Source organism: Vanellus vanellus (genome assembly GCF_965231255.1).
Source record: "Vanellus vanellus genome assembly, chromosome: 2".
Lineage (NCBI taxonomy): Eukaryota > Metazoa > Chordata > Aves > Charadriiformes > Charadriidae > Vanellus > Vanellus vanellus.
In genome coordinates, this window is record NC_138906.1 from 50,261,606 (window position 1) to 50,278,805 (window position 17,200).

Here is a 17,200-nt window from a genome sequence, read left to right on the forward strand (position 1 = left end):
AAGTGGTAGATGCAGGCAGCCATGATGATGACAAGTGAAGCTAAGTATTGCCCTTAAAAATCTCTTATGAATGCTTGGATGAATGAAAAGCTTGATCCCTTGCCATGAATGCCCACAAGCGCCCACAAGACGCTGTCCGAGGGAGCCGAACTGGTATGCTCCCATTTTAAGAACTCCCATTTTCCCTTTGTATGTCAGGGAATGCCAACAGCTGAGTATGACAACGTCTAGACGACAGCTAGCAGACAGCAGCAGAGCAGAGGGACAGCGGGACGGAGCGGGACGGAGCGGGACGGGACGGGTCGGGTCGGGTCGGGTCGGGTCTCCGCGCCCTGAGTGCTGCCGCTCCTGCCTCCAGCGGAGCCCGGCCCCACCGCGGGCCGCAAGGGGAGAGGGCGTGGCGGCCGAGCACGCAGGCACCGCCCCCAAGCGCCCCGCCCCAGCAGCGGTCCCGTCCGATCTCTCGCGCCGGGCGAGAAAAGCATCCTTGCCTGCGCCTGCGCCTGCGCCAGAACCGTAGCAGCGACCTTCAGAAGTGCCCGTGCATAGGAAAAAAAAAAAAAAAAAGTACTCGTAGACGGGCGTGGCAGATGCGGGAGCAGTCGTTCCTTTCAGTGGGCCAAGACGGTGTTCACCGGACTCTTTCAACCCTTGGCCTCTGCAGAGAGCACCGTCAGCCGTCTTTTCCGCGGCCACTGGTCAGGCAGTAGTGGGGTCACCCTCGAGAAGGCGAGGGCGAGCTGGGCCCTTCCTGTGGCGGTGGCGCGACATGTGACGGTGCTTCAGCCGCGCCTCCGTGCCGCTGTCGGGGGTGGGCGGAGGGACGCGTGTGATTGCGCGGGACTCTGCTGGGCAGCGGGGCTGGCGTGTGGCGCGGCGGTCACTATGATGCCTGGAGAGACACCGCCGCCGGCGGCCGGGACTGCAGCCGCCGCCGCGGCCTGCGCGAACTGCGGTATTCTCCAGCAGGTAGCAACGGGCCGCCGTCCCTGTGGCGCTGGAGTGCCTCGGGCGGGGTTTTTGCTTAAGGACGCGACCGTGGGGCTACGCCGGGTCGCTGGCGGGTGGGAAGCGCTGGGTGCCGCAGTCACCGCTCCCGGTGCAGCGGGAGCTCGGATAGCGAATGTGGCAAACGGGGTGCATAAAAGGAGCAGCAGTGGCGAACTTTAGCCGGGCGAAATGCGGCAAAATAGCTCGTGTCTCTGCGGCGTGCCTAGCTGGATCTGCTAGTGAATTTCTAGGCGTATCCTTTTGAGTTTGCTTCGGTGCAGTGGAAGGAGTGTGTCATCATTCACCTTTCTTCAGCGCTCCTAACCGAGCGTGTGGTTTTAGGGCAATGTTTTTTTCCCCTTTAAACGAGGAGAACGCCCTGCTGAGACTTCAGAGGACGGAGGAGGTCTTTGGACACACTAAGAATGAGTACGGATTGAGAATCTGGGAAATCTAGGCTCAAATGAGCTAGGTGCCGTTTATTGGTAATATTCTACCAAAGCTTAGTTTGATTTTGTGAGGAAAAAAAATACGGGTTTTTTAGTATGTAATCTGCTGTAAAGGCAGAGTTTGAAGAGCTTTTGTAGTAAAGCCTCATCTAAGTATGCATACTTGTGGAGCCTGCATTCTCTATATGTGTGAATATATTTTTTGTGAATTACTAACTTGTTCACTGAACTGAAAAAAAGAAAGCAGATTATTGTGTACAACATTAGCTGACAGTTTAGGGATGATTTACAGTGTATAGTACTGGTTTTGGGGATGAAACTTGTTTACCAACTTGAGATTCTTCCTTACAGAATATAAATGAATATGTAGCCGCATTAGTTGCACTGAAGCAAAAAATGATTGATGGAGAGTAAGTACAATTGTACAAGTGTGGTGGTTTTTTTTCTTTGTTTGGGTATTTTTTGTTTGTTTGTTTATTTGTTTTTTTTCCTTTGGTTTTTATTGCTCTTAAATTCTTAAAGCAATGCAACAAATATGTTTTGTGGAATTTAAGTATTCATTAATGCACAAAACTAAATCCTCCTCAAAATGAAAGTAACTTCTTCACAAACAGGTCCTAAATCTAGACTGTAAGACTTTAATTTATGCCCTAAAACATCTGTGTGTAATGGTGGTAGAACAGGGCTATTTTGTGTAGCTATAATAGCTTATAGATTATTATGAATACTAGCAGAAGCAGCTCTTTGAAGAGAGTTATTTCATTTTATCTGTTGTGAAGAATATGGTATGAGAACTAAAAGTTGAGCACAGGTGTATAAGAACATTTTCAACAGAATTTAGTCCAAGTGTTAAGGTGTGAAATGCTGTTGGGATTAAATATCAGAATATGAAAAGTGAGGCTGAACATTGGTCAGAATGGTAACGTTCTAAAATGCTTCTCATAGCTTGCTTTCTCTTCTGTGATTGCTTCCACTTCTTCTCATAACGATTGTATGGAATAATGTATTGAGATATGTTATGTATGCCTCCATACTGTGGCCTAATATTCTTGCTATGTCTTCTAGTTGTAATGGCTTTTCTCATTTACCCTTTCCCAGATACACGTCAATTTGGCTTTAGCGAATCTGAATTCCAGTCCTGCATTCTGGTTTCCAAAAAGTATTTAAGAGAGCCCTCACTGTCTTAACTGGGACCCTTTTCTTCAAAGCTCCTTTACCCTGTGTCCGTAGATTTCTTTTCCTACCTCCAAACTTTCTGTCCCTCTTCTCTCTGCCAGTGCATAAGTTTCTTGTGAGAATTACCTCTCCTTTAACTAGTTGCAGCTCAGTCCCTTTCTTTTTTGCCTTACTTGGTTACTCTTAACTGTTGCAAAAGAAAGTTACCCTTATTGCTGCTAGGGGTATAGTGTAAAGATTAAAGCCTTTTAGGGTCTTTTGAACTATTTTTCTTACGTTTATGTGTTCTTTCCTAGGAAAACATCCGTTTAAGTTTGGGAACTAGGATATGATTTTATGATTATGTGTATATTTTTTGATTATATCTTTATTATGTTCTTTACCTAAATAATGTTTTGGGGGATTGTTTTTTTTTTTTTTTTTAAAGCTGCAAGTAGTTAATCATTACAAATTCATGTAATTGCCAGTAGGTGTGTTTTTTTTCTATTTTAAAGCAGTCTGATTTGAGTTTTGAATGGCTTAATGAAACAAAAGGGTTATATTGACTACTATCAGAAAATACAAACCAATCTTATACTTTCTGTATTTATCTATAAGTCAAAAAAGAAAGCTATCCTAAGGCGTGATTGTCAAAATCAGGTGAGAAAATGAGTAATGTCTTTTTTTTTTTCTTCCAGTCGTTTGCTGACAGAGTATCAACAGAAATGCACAGATATCCTTTATTTTTCTATTAGGTTCTTACAGAATTAGTATATCGGCATTTCTTATAGAATTAGTATATCAAGCATATAAAAGGCCTTGAGGCTTTTTATTTAAGGTTTAAGTTAAGAGATGATGCCACTGGTAAAGAACAGACTGGGTAGGGTTTGTCAAGAAAATAGGGTTTTGGAATTAAAACTATCCACTTAAGATCTGGCTGTGTCTAATATATGGCTTAATATGGATTATTTGAAGTCTGTGTTGCTGAGAATGACTCAAGTTTTTTCATGTAACAGAAGAAGCTTTGCTTATTGACTTCAAACATATTGAAATATTTCAATTAAACACTTAGTTCTCCAAGTCCTATGTTTTTTGGGTGGAAGTCTTTATTGGATGTTTCCTTGCAAGTGGTGATTGGATTGAAATATACTTAAGGACGTTTGGTAAACTTTTTAATTTCTACCTTAACAAGAGATTACAGCTTCAGTTTGCTGAGCGGTAAGTTTGATTTAAATTGGTTACTAAAGATGCTATGTTCTCTGTATCTTGGACAGTTTTAGGAGTTTGACATTGTAACAGCAACAGCCGTGGGTCTAGGCTGAGCTTTTAATGTGGTCCTTTCACTGTGCTTCCTAGGCTATAATTAGCAAAGATACCCTTGATAAAAGAGAAATCTGTCCTCCTACTATACCTGTGTGAAATTCTTTCCTGGCCCTGTGTTACATAATAGTCTAAAGTGACCGAGTGGAAATGTGGAGCTCATCTTTTGGTGGTAGTTAAATGTAAGCATATATAGGATGGCCCTATTTGCATGAAGCATTTTGACCCTAGTTGTGGGTCCTTGCTTACTCTACTTGATTATAGAGGAAAGGGCAGAATATAATCCTTATGGCCTCCATCCTGCCTGCTTGAAAAATTCTGCAGTTTGACTCTGCTCTTATTTCACAGCACTACCTATGTAGACACACTTATTCCTGGCACTTCAGTGTAGGCAGCTGGGCAGTACTCCTGTGTGGCACATACCATCTGCTTGCACCTAGCTCAGTTTAATGTTTCTAAATCAGATCTTGAATTTTCTTTGAATGTAAAATGTTGGATGGAAAAATGAGAGCACTTAGATTCTTGAAAGTCTTTGGATATCTCAGCATTTTTCTATAGGGTGAAAGCAAAATACTCAGACACTTGTCTGAAGAATCAGAACGTTGGGTTCGAAAGCACCCATGTTTTTTGGCAACCTTTTTTTTTAATTACACTTCCTGTTTCAGAGAGATCTCTGCTCTTCGTTGCCAAGTGGAGCAGATGCTACAGAAAATCCTGCCTCTGGAAAAGTGCCAGGAGGAGTTGGGTTCCTTGAAAGCAGAGTTGGAAGAGAAAAAGGTGTGCTTGTAAGGTTTAAATAACTTGCACTTTTTTTTGTTGAAGGAAATGTATGTATTTAATGCTCATCTTAATGAAGCAGGCTTTAATGAGCCCAGTTGTTATTTCCAGCTCATTGGGACAGGCAGCTCTGGTTTTAGGTGAAATTAATTAAATGGCAGCAGGTTTCAGATAGGAACTACAAAAGCCTGAACTTTTTGCCTATGATTTTTGATCACATTATTTGGGTTTTATTTCCTTATTTAGGAAGGAAGGAGATATTCAAATTCCTTTGGTTATCTGTTCTGATCTTATTAGATTACTGAACTCTAAAACTTGTACTACTAAAAAGGTGCAAAGAGAGTCTGTGCAGAACAGGATTTTGCTTCTGTTACCATTTCAAAGATAAGCTTTTACGTTTTTAGCTACTTGAGTTTATTCCTAATTTCTCTCCCATCCCTTAGCCGAGAATTAGTCTGCAGGAGAAAAGCTTTTGACTGTTCAAATCACCTAAATATATGTATTTTCAAGACATTAGCTATTATTTCTGCAAAAAATACCCCACCCTCTTTCTTGTAGTTTTTTCGTACTAGTACAAAGTAGGATATTAGCATTTGTCTTGTCACTGTACCTAGTTTTTCCTCTATGTTAGAACTTTTTTTAAATCCTCTTCCCTCAGCAATCATTAGTAGCTGATGTCTTGATAACACTTTTTCAGAAAAAGCTGGATTATGTGTATAGTGTATAATAGTTGTGCTCATGACTTCAACTTTGTGTTCCTATCCAGGTAGATGTTGGAGGCACATACTCAAAAGATAAATAGATATAGATTTATTTGTTTCTTATAACTTTTGCCTTTAAAGAAGAGGAAGAATAACCTGACCTTTCATCTTGCTTGCTTTCTCATTGAATATACTTTTTTGGCTCTGCACTCTTTTCATTAGAATAGGTGAAGTGTCTGCCATCTGTTTTATTTTGGCCTAGTAAGGACATATTTTAACTATGCTTTCCTTCTCCACAGAGTTCTCTCAAGATTTATCGGGAGAGTCAACTGGAATATGTTAAAATTAAAGAAGAAATAGCAAACAGTGATGCTGTGTGAGTGACGCTTCCTTGTTTCACAACCTTTCTTTCCCCCTCTTATCTCTTCCAGAATTTGGTCTTGTACCTTACCTAGTTATGCTTTCCATTTTGCTAAAGTTTTTGTGCTTATGGGTTCTTAGAACAGGGAGTTGATGGAAGAATAGTCTTAAATTCTGTAGCAAACGCTCTGGAAGGTAGTGTTATTATTATCATCCTGTCTTGAAGTGGCTTTTGATTGTTGTTTAGCAAAGGTTTTTAAGAACAGGGTAAGATTGGAGAAGAAGCTGTAGTTTCTTCGGTTTTAAGTGGTCCTTAGTTTTGGCTTTTTGTTATTGCTGTCTGTTTCAATTGGGCTCATAAGTCTCTGAGGCCAATATATAAATGGTATTGCCAAAGTGATATGCATTTAAAATCAGTCCTTAAAATAATTGATTTTAAAGAAACAGCTCAGCAGGCCCTGAACTGTCCACCATGTTTGGAAATGGGCAGGAGGGCTTTGGCATTAAAAAGGCAAAAGCCATTTTTGCTGCCGTAGTACAGAATATTGTGAAGCTGTGCCTTGATAATTCCCAAAGTTTGTTCTTCCAGTAACCAGTCACTCGAAGGCTTCCTTGCCTGGAGCGTATATGGGCATTACCGTGTCTTACAGCTCTTGATGGACTATCTATTGAATTTGTCTAATTGCTTTTTAACCCTGTTATACATCTTGCCTCTGAATCACCTGTATCAGGATCTGTGACTTCTCTGTTGGATGGAAGGGTACTTATGTCCTCAAGAGAACCAGCTAATATACAGCTGGATGTTGTGAGTTTGTAGTTGTGTTGTGTTTTTTCTCCACATGTATCACTCTGCGTTTATCGATGCCAATGATTCCTCCCCAGTCACTTGGAATTCTATGACCCTTCTGCTGTTTTTTTTGTAGTCAGCGTTTATTTCTGATGTGTTCCAGCACACATCCCAATGGGACTACTGCTGGTGACTACTTCCTTCCTTGTAAACTGGCTATTATTTTTTAACTTTGTTTTTCCTAAGCTATTTTGGTGTTACTGGCAGGTTGAGGGAGGTAATCATTCCCCTCTGCTCAGCACTGGTGAGGGCACACCTGGAGTACTGTGTCCATTTCTGGGCTCCCCTGTACAAGAGAGATATGGGCATAATGGAGACAGTCCAATGAAGGGCTATGGAGATGATCAAGGGACTGAAGCATATCTCACATGAAATACTCTAGTGTCTTTACATGGCTTGTGAAACGTACTCACAGGCACAGCAGCAAGTCCAAAAGATTGTACAAGCAGACTAGCATTGTTGTCACTTGCTGTTGTCATGTCTTCTGCCAGACTGCACCTATTTCATGTGTAAGTACTCTATGTCCTGTGAGCTTAAAGGAATATTTAGCACATTGTCCTATCTAAGAGCAGCAGAGAGCTACTACCCTATTGCTAACTGCATCTTAAGAGGGAACTGACCACCCTAATGTGCTGGCAATATGCTGTGTCAATATAGATATATCACCTGTCTGCTATCTGTCATTTATATCTTTAAGAAGGAGGAACCAAGGAACTATGGGCTGGTCAGCCTCACCTTGATCCCTTGGAGCAGCTCGTCCTGGAACCTGTTGCTAGGCACATGAAGGACAAGAAAACTGCTCAGGAGTAGTCAGCACACCTTCACCAAGGCTTTGCTGACTTGATAAACTTCTACGATGAACTGACATGCCTGGTAGATGAGGGGAGAGCAGTGGCTAGTGTCTGCCAGGCCTTCAATAAGGTCTCTCATACTGTCTCCTGTAAGAGCCTCATAGCCTCTCAAGCTGTTGCTATAGGGACTGGCTGAGCAGAATGGCCAGGCCCTAAGGGCGCTGATGAGCAGCGCAAGTCTGGTTGGAGGCCGGTAACCAGCAATGTACCCTGGGGGCAGAGGAGGAGGGCTGCATACTTGGTTCAGTCCTGTTTTGACATCTTCATGATGTTCATTTCATGTTCTTCATTAGTGATTTGGACAATGGGACAGAACGTAGCATCAAGCAAGTTTGCTGATGACACAAAGCTGGGAGGAGTGGCTGATATAGGCCAGAGGGGCGTGCTGCCATCCAGCTTGACAGGCTGGAGAAATGGGCTGACAGAAAACTCAGGAAGTTCAGCAAGTAGAAGTGCAAAGTCCCCCACCTGGTGAGGAACAACACCCTGCACCAGTATATGCTGGGGGCCACCCAGCTGGAAAACAGCTTGGCAGAAAAGGACCTGGGGACACCAAGTTTAACATGAGCCAGTGATGTGCCTTGTGGCAAAGAAGGCTAATGGTATCCTGGCCTGCATTACGCAAAGTATTGCCAGCAAGCTGAGGGAGGCGCTCCTTCCCCTCTACTCAGCACTGGTGAGGCCACAACTGGAGAACTGTGTCCAGTTCTGGGTTCCCCAGTACAAGAGAGAGCATGGACATACTGGATAGAGTCCAGTAAGGGGCCACAAAGATGATTCAGGAACTGGAGCATCTCTCCCTTGAGGAAAGGCTGAGAGAGCTGGGAGTGTTCAGCCTGGAGAAGAGAAGGCCCAGGGCTGATATTATCAATGTCTATAAATACCTGAAGGGAGCCAGGCTCTTTTCCATGTGGTGCCCAGTGACAGGACCAGAGGCAACGGGCACAAACTGAAACACAGGAGATTCTGAACATCAGGAAACACTTTTTTTGCTGTGAAGATGACTGAGCACTGGCACAGGTTGCCCAAGGAGGTTGTGGCCTCTCTGTCCTTGGTGATATTCAGAAGCCATCTAGACATGGTTCTGGTCAACTGGCTCTAGATGGCCCTGCTTGAGCAGGGTAGGTTGTACAAGATGACTTCCAGAGGTCCTTTCCAACCTCAACCATTCTGTGATGCCATAGCTATTTTATATACCTTTGACACTGGGGCCATTTTAAGCAGTAGGTCACAGGAGTTCAGTAATTTGAGAGCTCAGTTTCTTCAGAAACAGAATTCTAGTGAATTGTTCATAAAATGAATGTTAATCTACAGGTACTGTAAAATAATTTAGGTCAAAAATTATCTCGCAAATCTTTTGGTCCAATCTGCCATTCAGAGCCAGCATCAAAGTTAGATTGCTCAGGACCTTGTCTAGTTGACTTTTGAATATTTACAGGGATGGCAATTCTCCAACTCTGAGCTTATAACAAGCATGATAACTTGACACAAATACGCATGTCTACTGTGAAGAAGGTTTTAGGTATGAAATCACTCCTACAGACAAGCTTTGAAAGTACTCAAAACATTAGACTGTTCCAGAAGTAAGGTTGCTCAATTAAATTAAAAGATCATGTTCTCTCTAAGGATGAAATAAATAAAATACAAACACAGTTGTTGTTTGTATTTGTATTTTCAACTTTTGAGTATTACATGTCAAAGGTGGTCAATCATCCTGTTTCTGAGTGGGTTTTGAAATGTATTCCAGTTAATGTCTGAAATGATGATTAAAGCTTGTACATCCAGAAAGGCTTAGGCTATAAATCTCAATTCATTATACAAGTTTTAATATGGTGAATGGGTGAACTGTATTCTTCTTCATGAAAGTGATCGGTGAGCATTAGTAGCTTGTGTTTGTCAGGACAGAATCCTCTACTGATCACAAGCATTTCAAAACTGTTTCCGGGATATTGGGATTTAACAGAAGGAAATAATAGAAGTGTTTACTTTTTTTTTTTTTTTTTTTTCAGTTCTGTGTATGTTTTACAAGTAAGGTAGGGTTGGAAATGCTGAAGTCAAAATCATTCAGGATCCATAATTTTTTTGGTTTGGCTTTAGTGAAGACCTGGATATTCTGAACAAAAAGCTGTGGGACATAAGTTGTCTTGAAGTCTGTTCCTGATTATCTCATTGCTTAGGTCTTACTGATTGTAAGCAAGGCTTAATTGTTTTTAAGGACTAAGACTAACCTGTCTGCATTACATCATAGAAATGCGAAAACCAGAAGCCAGTTTTCTTGGGTTGTGTTTGTAACTCCAAGTTGTAGCTGAGGGTATATTTATGTACGGGTATTAGTGGACTGACTCTTTTTAAGAGCAAGCTCAACCTCTGTAACAGATATAGCTGTTCGTGTGAGAACATCAGCAACATGCCCCTGATTTAACTTTTCAACTTCAGGGACACATTGGTCTCACAGGTCCTGGGTCTAGGTGTTTTCTCTGAAATGGCTAGGTTTTGGGTTTTTTCCTGGACTTTCATGCAACGGAATTCTATACAAAAATGATGTATTAATGCCTTCTTTTTAACAGGAGAAAGAAACTGGAAACAAAAGTGAAGAAACTTGAAGGTAACTTTCTACATTGTGTTACTTTGCTGTTGTCCTACTCCATCTGTTGTCCATCTCTTGATTCCTTTTTGTTGTGGTTTATGCTAGACTGGCCACTGGATACTGAATTTGAATACTTCTTGTTCAAAGAAGCAATCGCAACTTTCTAACTCTGAGGCCCCAAGGAGCAAGGCAGGGCAGTACTATGTTTGGTGCTTAGTCTCTGTGTCGTTGTTGGGACGGACACGACACTGAACATCAAGTTTCAGCAATCCAATTTCTTTATTTAACAAGCAGTGCTTTTTTATATTCTTTTACCCAGGTGCTTATCTATGCATATATTCTAGCATTCTACTTTTGCCCGATACGCTCTCACATCACATGCCAGCCAGCTAATACAATTGTTGATCACACGCTGTTCATGCTCTGGTCAAAGCCAGGATGTTTGCCAACCCTTATCTTTTTACTCAGCTCTTCTCAGGACTCCCCAGTCTCTTCAAGGATACATGGATATCTGTTCAAGGTCAATGTTAAACTCGCATTCTGATCCCTCGGACCAGCCGAGGTTTCCCACAATTCCCCTGTTCTGTATTTGTGCTACAAATGCCGCCCCCATCGCCTGCTGCAGGGCCCTTTGCAGTAGGGAGATGAGACATGGCACCATCATTAGCACAACTACAACTATCAACAATATTATTAATCCTGCTTTTACCATTGAAACAAGCCATCCCGAGAGTCCCCAGTTTTGCAAAAGGTGATCAAAAGAGAAGAACCCATCCTCTAACTTTTTCGTTCATTCCATTAACTCTTGTATGCGTGCATGAATAGATTGAGAATGGTCTGATAAGTTCATGCAGCAAATCCCATCAAAATCTTGACAACCATGACCTTGAGCCAGCAACAAAAAAATCTATGGCAGCTCAATTCTGCAGTGTGCATGTCTAACTGAGTCTACATCTAGTAGTAAACTACTTAAAGCTGAAGATATAGCATTAGATTGCTTACCCAGCCAACACCCAAGCTTGTTAAGCATAGTGAGCGCTTTAGCTGACGCCACTCCAGGGACTAAAAAGGATGCTGCAATTATTAGGTCTCGCAGCATCACTTTTGCTCCAGGATCCACCTGTTCCTGGGTCACAAGGGAACCAAAGTGCCGAAGAAGGGGTGGCATTGCAGCAGGAGTATCATCAGCAAGCTGCAAAAAGTTTAATACATATACAGCTTTAGTTAATCGTGCTTCAGGGGTTTCCCCTATCATTCCCCCTTTTTGTTTTTGTAAAAGGTGTTTTAGAGTACTGTGTGTACGCTCAACAATACTCTGACCCGTGGGTGAGTGGGGGATGCCTGTGACATGTGTCACGCCCCAGAGTTGTAAAAAACAAGCTACCTTTTGCGATACATAAGCAGGACCATTATCAGTTTTGATCTGTTGTGGGACACCTAAAACAGAAAATGCACACTGCCAATGGCGTAAGACATCTCGAGCTGACTCTCCAATGTGAGCAGTGGCTATGAGGGCAGAAGAAAAGGTATCGATTGATACATGTATATACTTCAAACAGCCGAATTCAGTAATATGTGTCACATCAGCTTGCCAAAGCTGTAAAGCGCGTAATCCTTGTGGATTAGTGCCATAATATACAGGTACATGTTCATCTTGACAATCGGGGCAGGCCGCAATAATATTGCGGGCCTCAGTATTACTAAGATTAAACTGACGTTTTAAAGCACGATATCCCTGATGATAAAAACTATGCGATGCTATTGCTTGCTGTTTAACATTGGGCACAGGTCCCAGGGCCACTGCAGACACTAAAGCATCCGCTTGTGCATTGCCTTCTACAATAAATCCTGGTAACTGGGTATGACTTTTAATATGCATCACATAATATTCCTGCTGTCACCTCTGTATTGTTATCCATAACAGTTTCAATACACCAAACAGTAATTCATTAGTTACATTACCTAAAACAGCTTTATCTAAACGTTGTACCAGACCAGCCACGTAAGCTGAATCTGTCACAATGTTGACTGGGCCGGGGAAACTCTGAAACATCATGGTCATTGCTCGTAGTTCTACGACTTGGGGCGAACCTTCTTGATGTTCGATCTTATGTCGCCATTGTGTTCCTTGTCTCCAGACAATGGCGGCTTTTCCAGTTTTTCCTGACTGGTCTGTGAATACTGTGGGGCCCTCCACTGGGTTTCTACGACTGAGATTTTTTTTTTGTCCAAAGGTTATTTGTGTGCCCAATTTAATCAGTAGGTGTGAAGGTAAATGGTCAACGCTTTTGCTACAGACCATTGACAAATTGTAGGTGAGGTTTTCATACCTTGTGGCAACACTTTCCACTGATACCTTTTGGTAGGCTCCATGTTATTCACAGACGGAACAGCAAATGCAAATTTTTCTTTGTCTTGTTCTGCCAGAGGGATGTAAAAAAAAATAATTTTTTTTAAAATCTATTACAACAATTTCCCACCCCATAGGTATCATAGTAGGCAAAGGTAATCCTGGTTGTAGTGCTCCCCATTGTTGCCATGACATCATTAATCTTTCTCAAATCATGCAACAATCTCCATTTCCCCAATTTCTTTTTGATAACAAATACTGGGATATTCCATGGACTATGTGAGGCCTCAATGTATCCTGCAACAAGGTGTTCCATTACCAGAGACTGCAGGGCTGTTAATTTCTCTTGGCCAAGGGGCCACTGATCAACGCACACAGGTTTTTCTGTTAGCCATTTTAGAGCTGAAGTGGGTTGAGAAACACCCTGCAATACAGTGGCCCTGACTAAAAATCCGTAGGTATGCAAACTCCCCATTGGCCTAAGCAGTCCCTTCCCCATAGATTTAAAGGAGTTGAGGTCACATATGGCCGCACTGTAGCCCTTTGCCCTTCTGAGTTTACAATCACAATAGGGTTAGTGGACATATAACTATTGGCAACTCTTCCAAGTCTTGCAACTCCCAAGGCATTGAAGGTTAATGGCCAAGCAGCAGGCCACTCCCATATAGAGATGATCGTCACATCTGCTCCAGTGTCTAATAATCCAGTCAGTTGGATCTTCTTGGGGGTGGCATCATTAAGTTCAAGAACACAATGCATTTGTGGGTGTTGATTAGATACTCTTTGCACCCAATAGACTTGTGGCTTTCCTGTAGAGCCAAAACCACCATTACCACGTGTAACACAATTTTGAAATGGGATTAACTGAGCAAGTCGACTTCCCTTCTCAATAGTCACAGGTGGTGTAGCTGTTGATACCATGGCACATATTTGTCCTGTGTAATCAGCATCAATCACTCCAACATGTACCCTGAGGCCTTGTAAGGTGGTACTAGATCTTCCTATCAGTAAGGCACTTAAACCTTTGCCAGTTGGTCCCCAAGCGTCCAGGGGTACCTTGTGTACCTCTTTACTACAGGAAAAGCAGCAGGCTCAACAATTTAAGTACTAGGAGACTTGGCATGAGAAAGTGAAACAGGTATTTTCTTCGACAAGTCCCATTCACCTAATTCCATCGCTTTTTGCTTCACTTCCCTCCAAAATCAGACAGGGTTTTGGGGTTTAACCGTCACTTGAACTGGTGGTAAGTCCCAAGTTCGGGGATACTTTGAACAACAGAGAGGACCCCCTTGTTCTATTTGTGATTTTACATCAATTGGAGAAGGACAAGGGGGAGGCAGGGCAGAAGGGACAGAAACTAGAGGAGAATTGTTCCAGTCGATCAAATTGCTTTCCTCCTCATTGTCCGATTCAGGGGGCAAAGGTGAATAAGGGAACAGTGGATTAGGAGGTTCACAAGGGATGGGCACCTCCTCCGGAGGGGTCTTTTGGACCTCTTCACTGCTCTCGATTTGGTCTTTAGGCAATACAAATCCCGATCGGTCAGTACCTTTACTTGCAACTTGGTCGTGAGGTAATACATATTTATATTGTTTATCTTTTGTGTTCATCGGGAGCAGTCCTTTATTTTCCCAAGCATCAATCTCCTGCCCCTTTAAATCATCAACATGAGGTTTAGAGACAAACGGCGCAGGGGCTGCGGACGGCTGTTCACTCCTTCCTGCTAAATCTCTCTGCTACTTAAAGTTCTTTAATGTCTCTAATAAAAGTCGCCACGTAGTTAACAACTCAACAGCCATTTTTGAGCCGCGTGTAGCTTCCTCAAATAAAGTCTGCCCTAGCTTTGTCCATTGCGTTATACTAAATGCTGTAACTGATGTTACTTCTACTCCCCATTCTTTTCCCCACAATAGCATTTTTTGCAAAGTCACTTCAGGGAGGATTACACCTTGCTGTTTCAACAACAGCGTCCATGTGGAGACTATAGTCTGCTCCTCCTTAGTTAACTTCCCTCCCATGTCCCCAGTGGCTCACCTACTACAGGTGTCTTCTTAAATATGATCCGGATCCATCAACAGCTCTGCCCGCTGTCCTCAGCTTCACTGGGCTCCATCCCCACGACTATTTCCAGTTGTCTTCTTCCTTAGAATCACGTCGGGGTCACCAGTTGTCGTTGTTGGGACGGACACGACACTGAACATCAAGTTTCAGCAATCCAATTTCTTTATTTAACAAGCAGTGCTTTTTTATATTCTTTTACCCAGGTGCTTATCTATGCATATATTCTAGCATTCTACTTTTGCCCGATACGCTCTCACATCACACGCCAGCCAGCTAATACAATTGTTGATCACACACTGTTCATGCTCTGGTCAAAGCCAGGATGTTTGCCAACCCTTATCTTTTTACTCAGCTCTTCTCAGGACTCCCTAGTCTCTTCAAGGGTACATGGATATCTGCTCAAGGTCAATGTTAAACTCACATTCTGATCCCTCGGACCAGCCGAGGTTTCCCACATCTCTGAATTACATCAGCCCTCCTGCAAAGTATTTTCTGTTGAGTACCTTAGGCACATGGTGTAAATGAAGTTGGAAGGGAACTTTTGGTCATGAAAACATCAAAGGATGGAGTCTGCCCAGCCTGTCCAGGCAACTCACTGCATAACTGTCTCCATGGTGAAAGAGCTTTTCCTTATAGTCAGTTGGAAACCCTCTAGTTTCAACTTATGCCTCATGTCTCTCCTCCTCCCACCATGCACCACTGAACAGTCTCATTCCATCTTCTTGATGCCTCCTTGTGGGTACAGGAATGTTGCTCTTGGATCCCTTCTAGGTTTTTTTTGTGGTGTTTTTCTTTTGCCTCTCAAGCTAATTAAGTCTAGTTCAGCGAGCCTGTTTTCATAGGGCATGTGCTCCTGCATTCTAATAATCTTGGCAGTGTTCTAGTCATATTTATAATCACAAATATGTAGTGATCCTGACACGTTTTCTGATTTTTAAATATTCTGGCAATTGATTTTTGGTTTGTTTCTTTTGTTTTTAAGTAGAGATAAAGCATTTGCTTTGTGACACTGTTTTTTTCTTGTTTTGCTAGCAGAGTGTGGGTATACATAAAACATTCTGATATTTGCTGTGCTGTTAGTTGGCAAGGCAAATATTTTCATTCATGACACACTTACAGCTGTGCTTACCACAGTTTAAAGTACAATGAACTGAGTGACTTGTATCTTAGTGTTAGAAACCCACCAAATGCCAACCTCATGAAGTTCAACAAGGCGAAGTGCTAGGTCCTTACACGTGGGTCAGGGCAATCCCAAGCACAAGTATAGACTGGGTGGAGAATGGATTGAGAACAGCCCTGAGGAGAAGGACTTGGGGGTGTTGGTTGATGAGAAGCTCAACATGAGCTGGCAATGAGCGACTGCAGCCCAGAAGGCCGACTGTATTCTGGGCTACATCAAAAGAAGCATGGCCAGCAGGGCAAGGGAGGTGATTCTGCCCCTCTGCTCTGCTCTCGTGACACCCCACCTTGAGTACTGTGTCCAGTGCTGGACTCCTCATCACAAGAACGATATGGGCATGTTGGTGCAGGTCCAGAGGAGGGCCACAAAGACGATCAGAGGGCTGGAGCACCTCTCCTATGAAGACAGGCTGAGAGCGTTGGGGTTGTTCAGCCTGGAGAAGAGACGGCTCCAGGGAGACCTTATAGCAGCCTTCCAGTATCTGAAGGGGGCCTACAAGAAAGGTGGGGAAGGACTTTTTACAAGGGCATGTAGCGATAGGATGAGGGGTAATAGCTTCAAACTAGAAGAGGGGAGATCTAGAATAGATATTGGGAGAAATTTTTCACTGTGAGGGTAGTGAGGCACTGGAACAGGTTGCCCAGGGAAGCTGTGGATCCTCCATCCCTGGAGGTGTTTAAAGCCAGGCAGGATGGGGCTTTGATCAACCCGGTCTAGTGGGAGGTGTCCCTGTCCATGGCAGGGGATTGGAACTAGATGATCTTTAAGGTCCCTTCCAATCTAAACCAATCTGAATTTATGATTCTGTAAATCCTACTGTACAGGATGTTTATTTTGATGAGCATTTTGGAGTTCCATTATGTGGCAGCAAGGTTTTTTGCCTTTTTTTTGTCAACTTTTTTTGCCTTTTGCCCCCAAAACCTCAAGTTCTGTCATAGCTAGAACAAAATACTGTGAGGTAGTTTGGTTTAGGTCCATTTTGAATGACTAGTTTATCTGTTTTGTTCTTTTCTGTGTTCATTAAATATCCCAGACCCTGTGTTTTAGCCTGGTTTCTTTGTCAGTCTGAAATTTTCCCATGATTGTTTTTTGTCAATCTACCACCCGAACTGCCCTTTTAATGCTCTTTCTTTTGGTATGCTCTCTTCTGTGATGTGATCTGATCAGCAGTCAGGTTCCATCTGTCTTTTCTCTGCTGTCCTTGTATAAGTCACCAAGCTGATTTCTCAGGAGGTCTCTGAAGTATCATTTTTGCTTGAGAACTTCCCTAGGAACATCACATTCAATCTTCACTTACCTGCCCTGTACTCTTTATTCCCACCATTCTTCAGGTACTCTTTGTTTATTAGTCTTGACTGCTATCTACATCTTTCTAATGCAGTCAGCTATGGTGTTTTCATCTTTGAAACAGAACCCTCTTTTAAATAAGACAATAAAACCCGTGAAAAAAAATTACACCTCATTCTTAATTTTTCCACTTTTTGTATATTGTTCTACAGTACAGTATCATTACAATACGACCCACTCTTCATTCTTGCATGTAAGTGAGAAAAGTCATAAATGCATTTCAGT

General features: G+C 42.6%; 1 protein-coding gene across 1 annotated transcript in view; it reads left to right on the forward strand.

Annotated features, from left to right (window-relative positions):
- Positions 1-879: 879 nt before the first annotated feature.
- ICE1 (interactor of little elongation complex ELL subunit 1) overlaps positions 880-17,200 on the forward strand; it is a 41,579-nt gene continuing 25,258 nt past the window's right edge. Inside the window, exons 1-6 of the mRNA XM_082499168.1 lie at positions 880-969; positions 1,791-1,849; positions 3,293-3,349; positions 4,580-4,691; positions 5,692-5,768; positions 10,018-10,055. Of these exons, the coding sequence (XP_082355294.1) occupies positions 886-969; positions 1,791-1,849; positions 3,293-3,349; positions 4,580-4,691; positions 5,692-5,768; positions 10,018-10,055 (427 nt within the window). The 5' untranslated portion in view covers positions 880-885. The remainder of the gene's footprint in view (positions 970-1,790; positions 1,850-3,292; positions 3,350-4,579; positions 4,692-5,691; positions 5,769-10,017; positions 10,056-17,200) is intronic.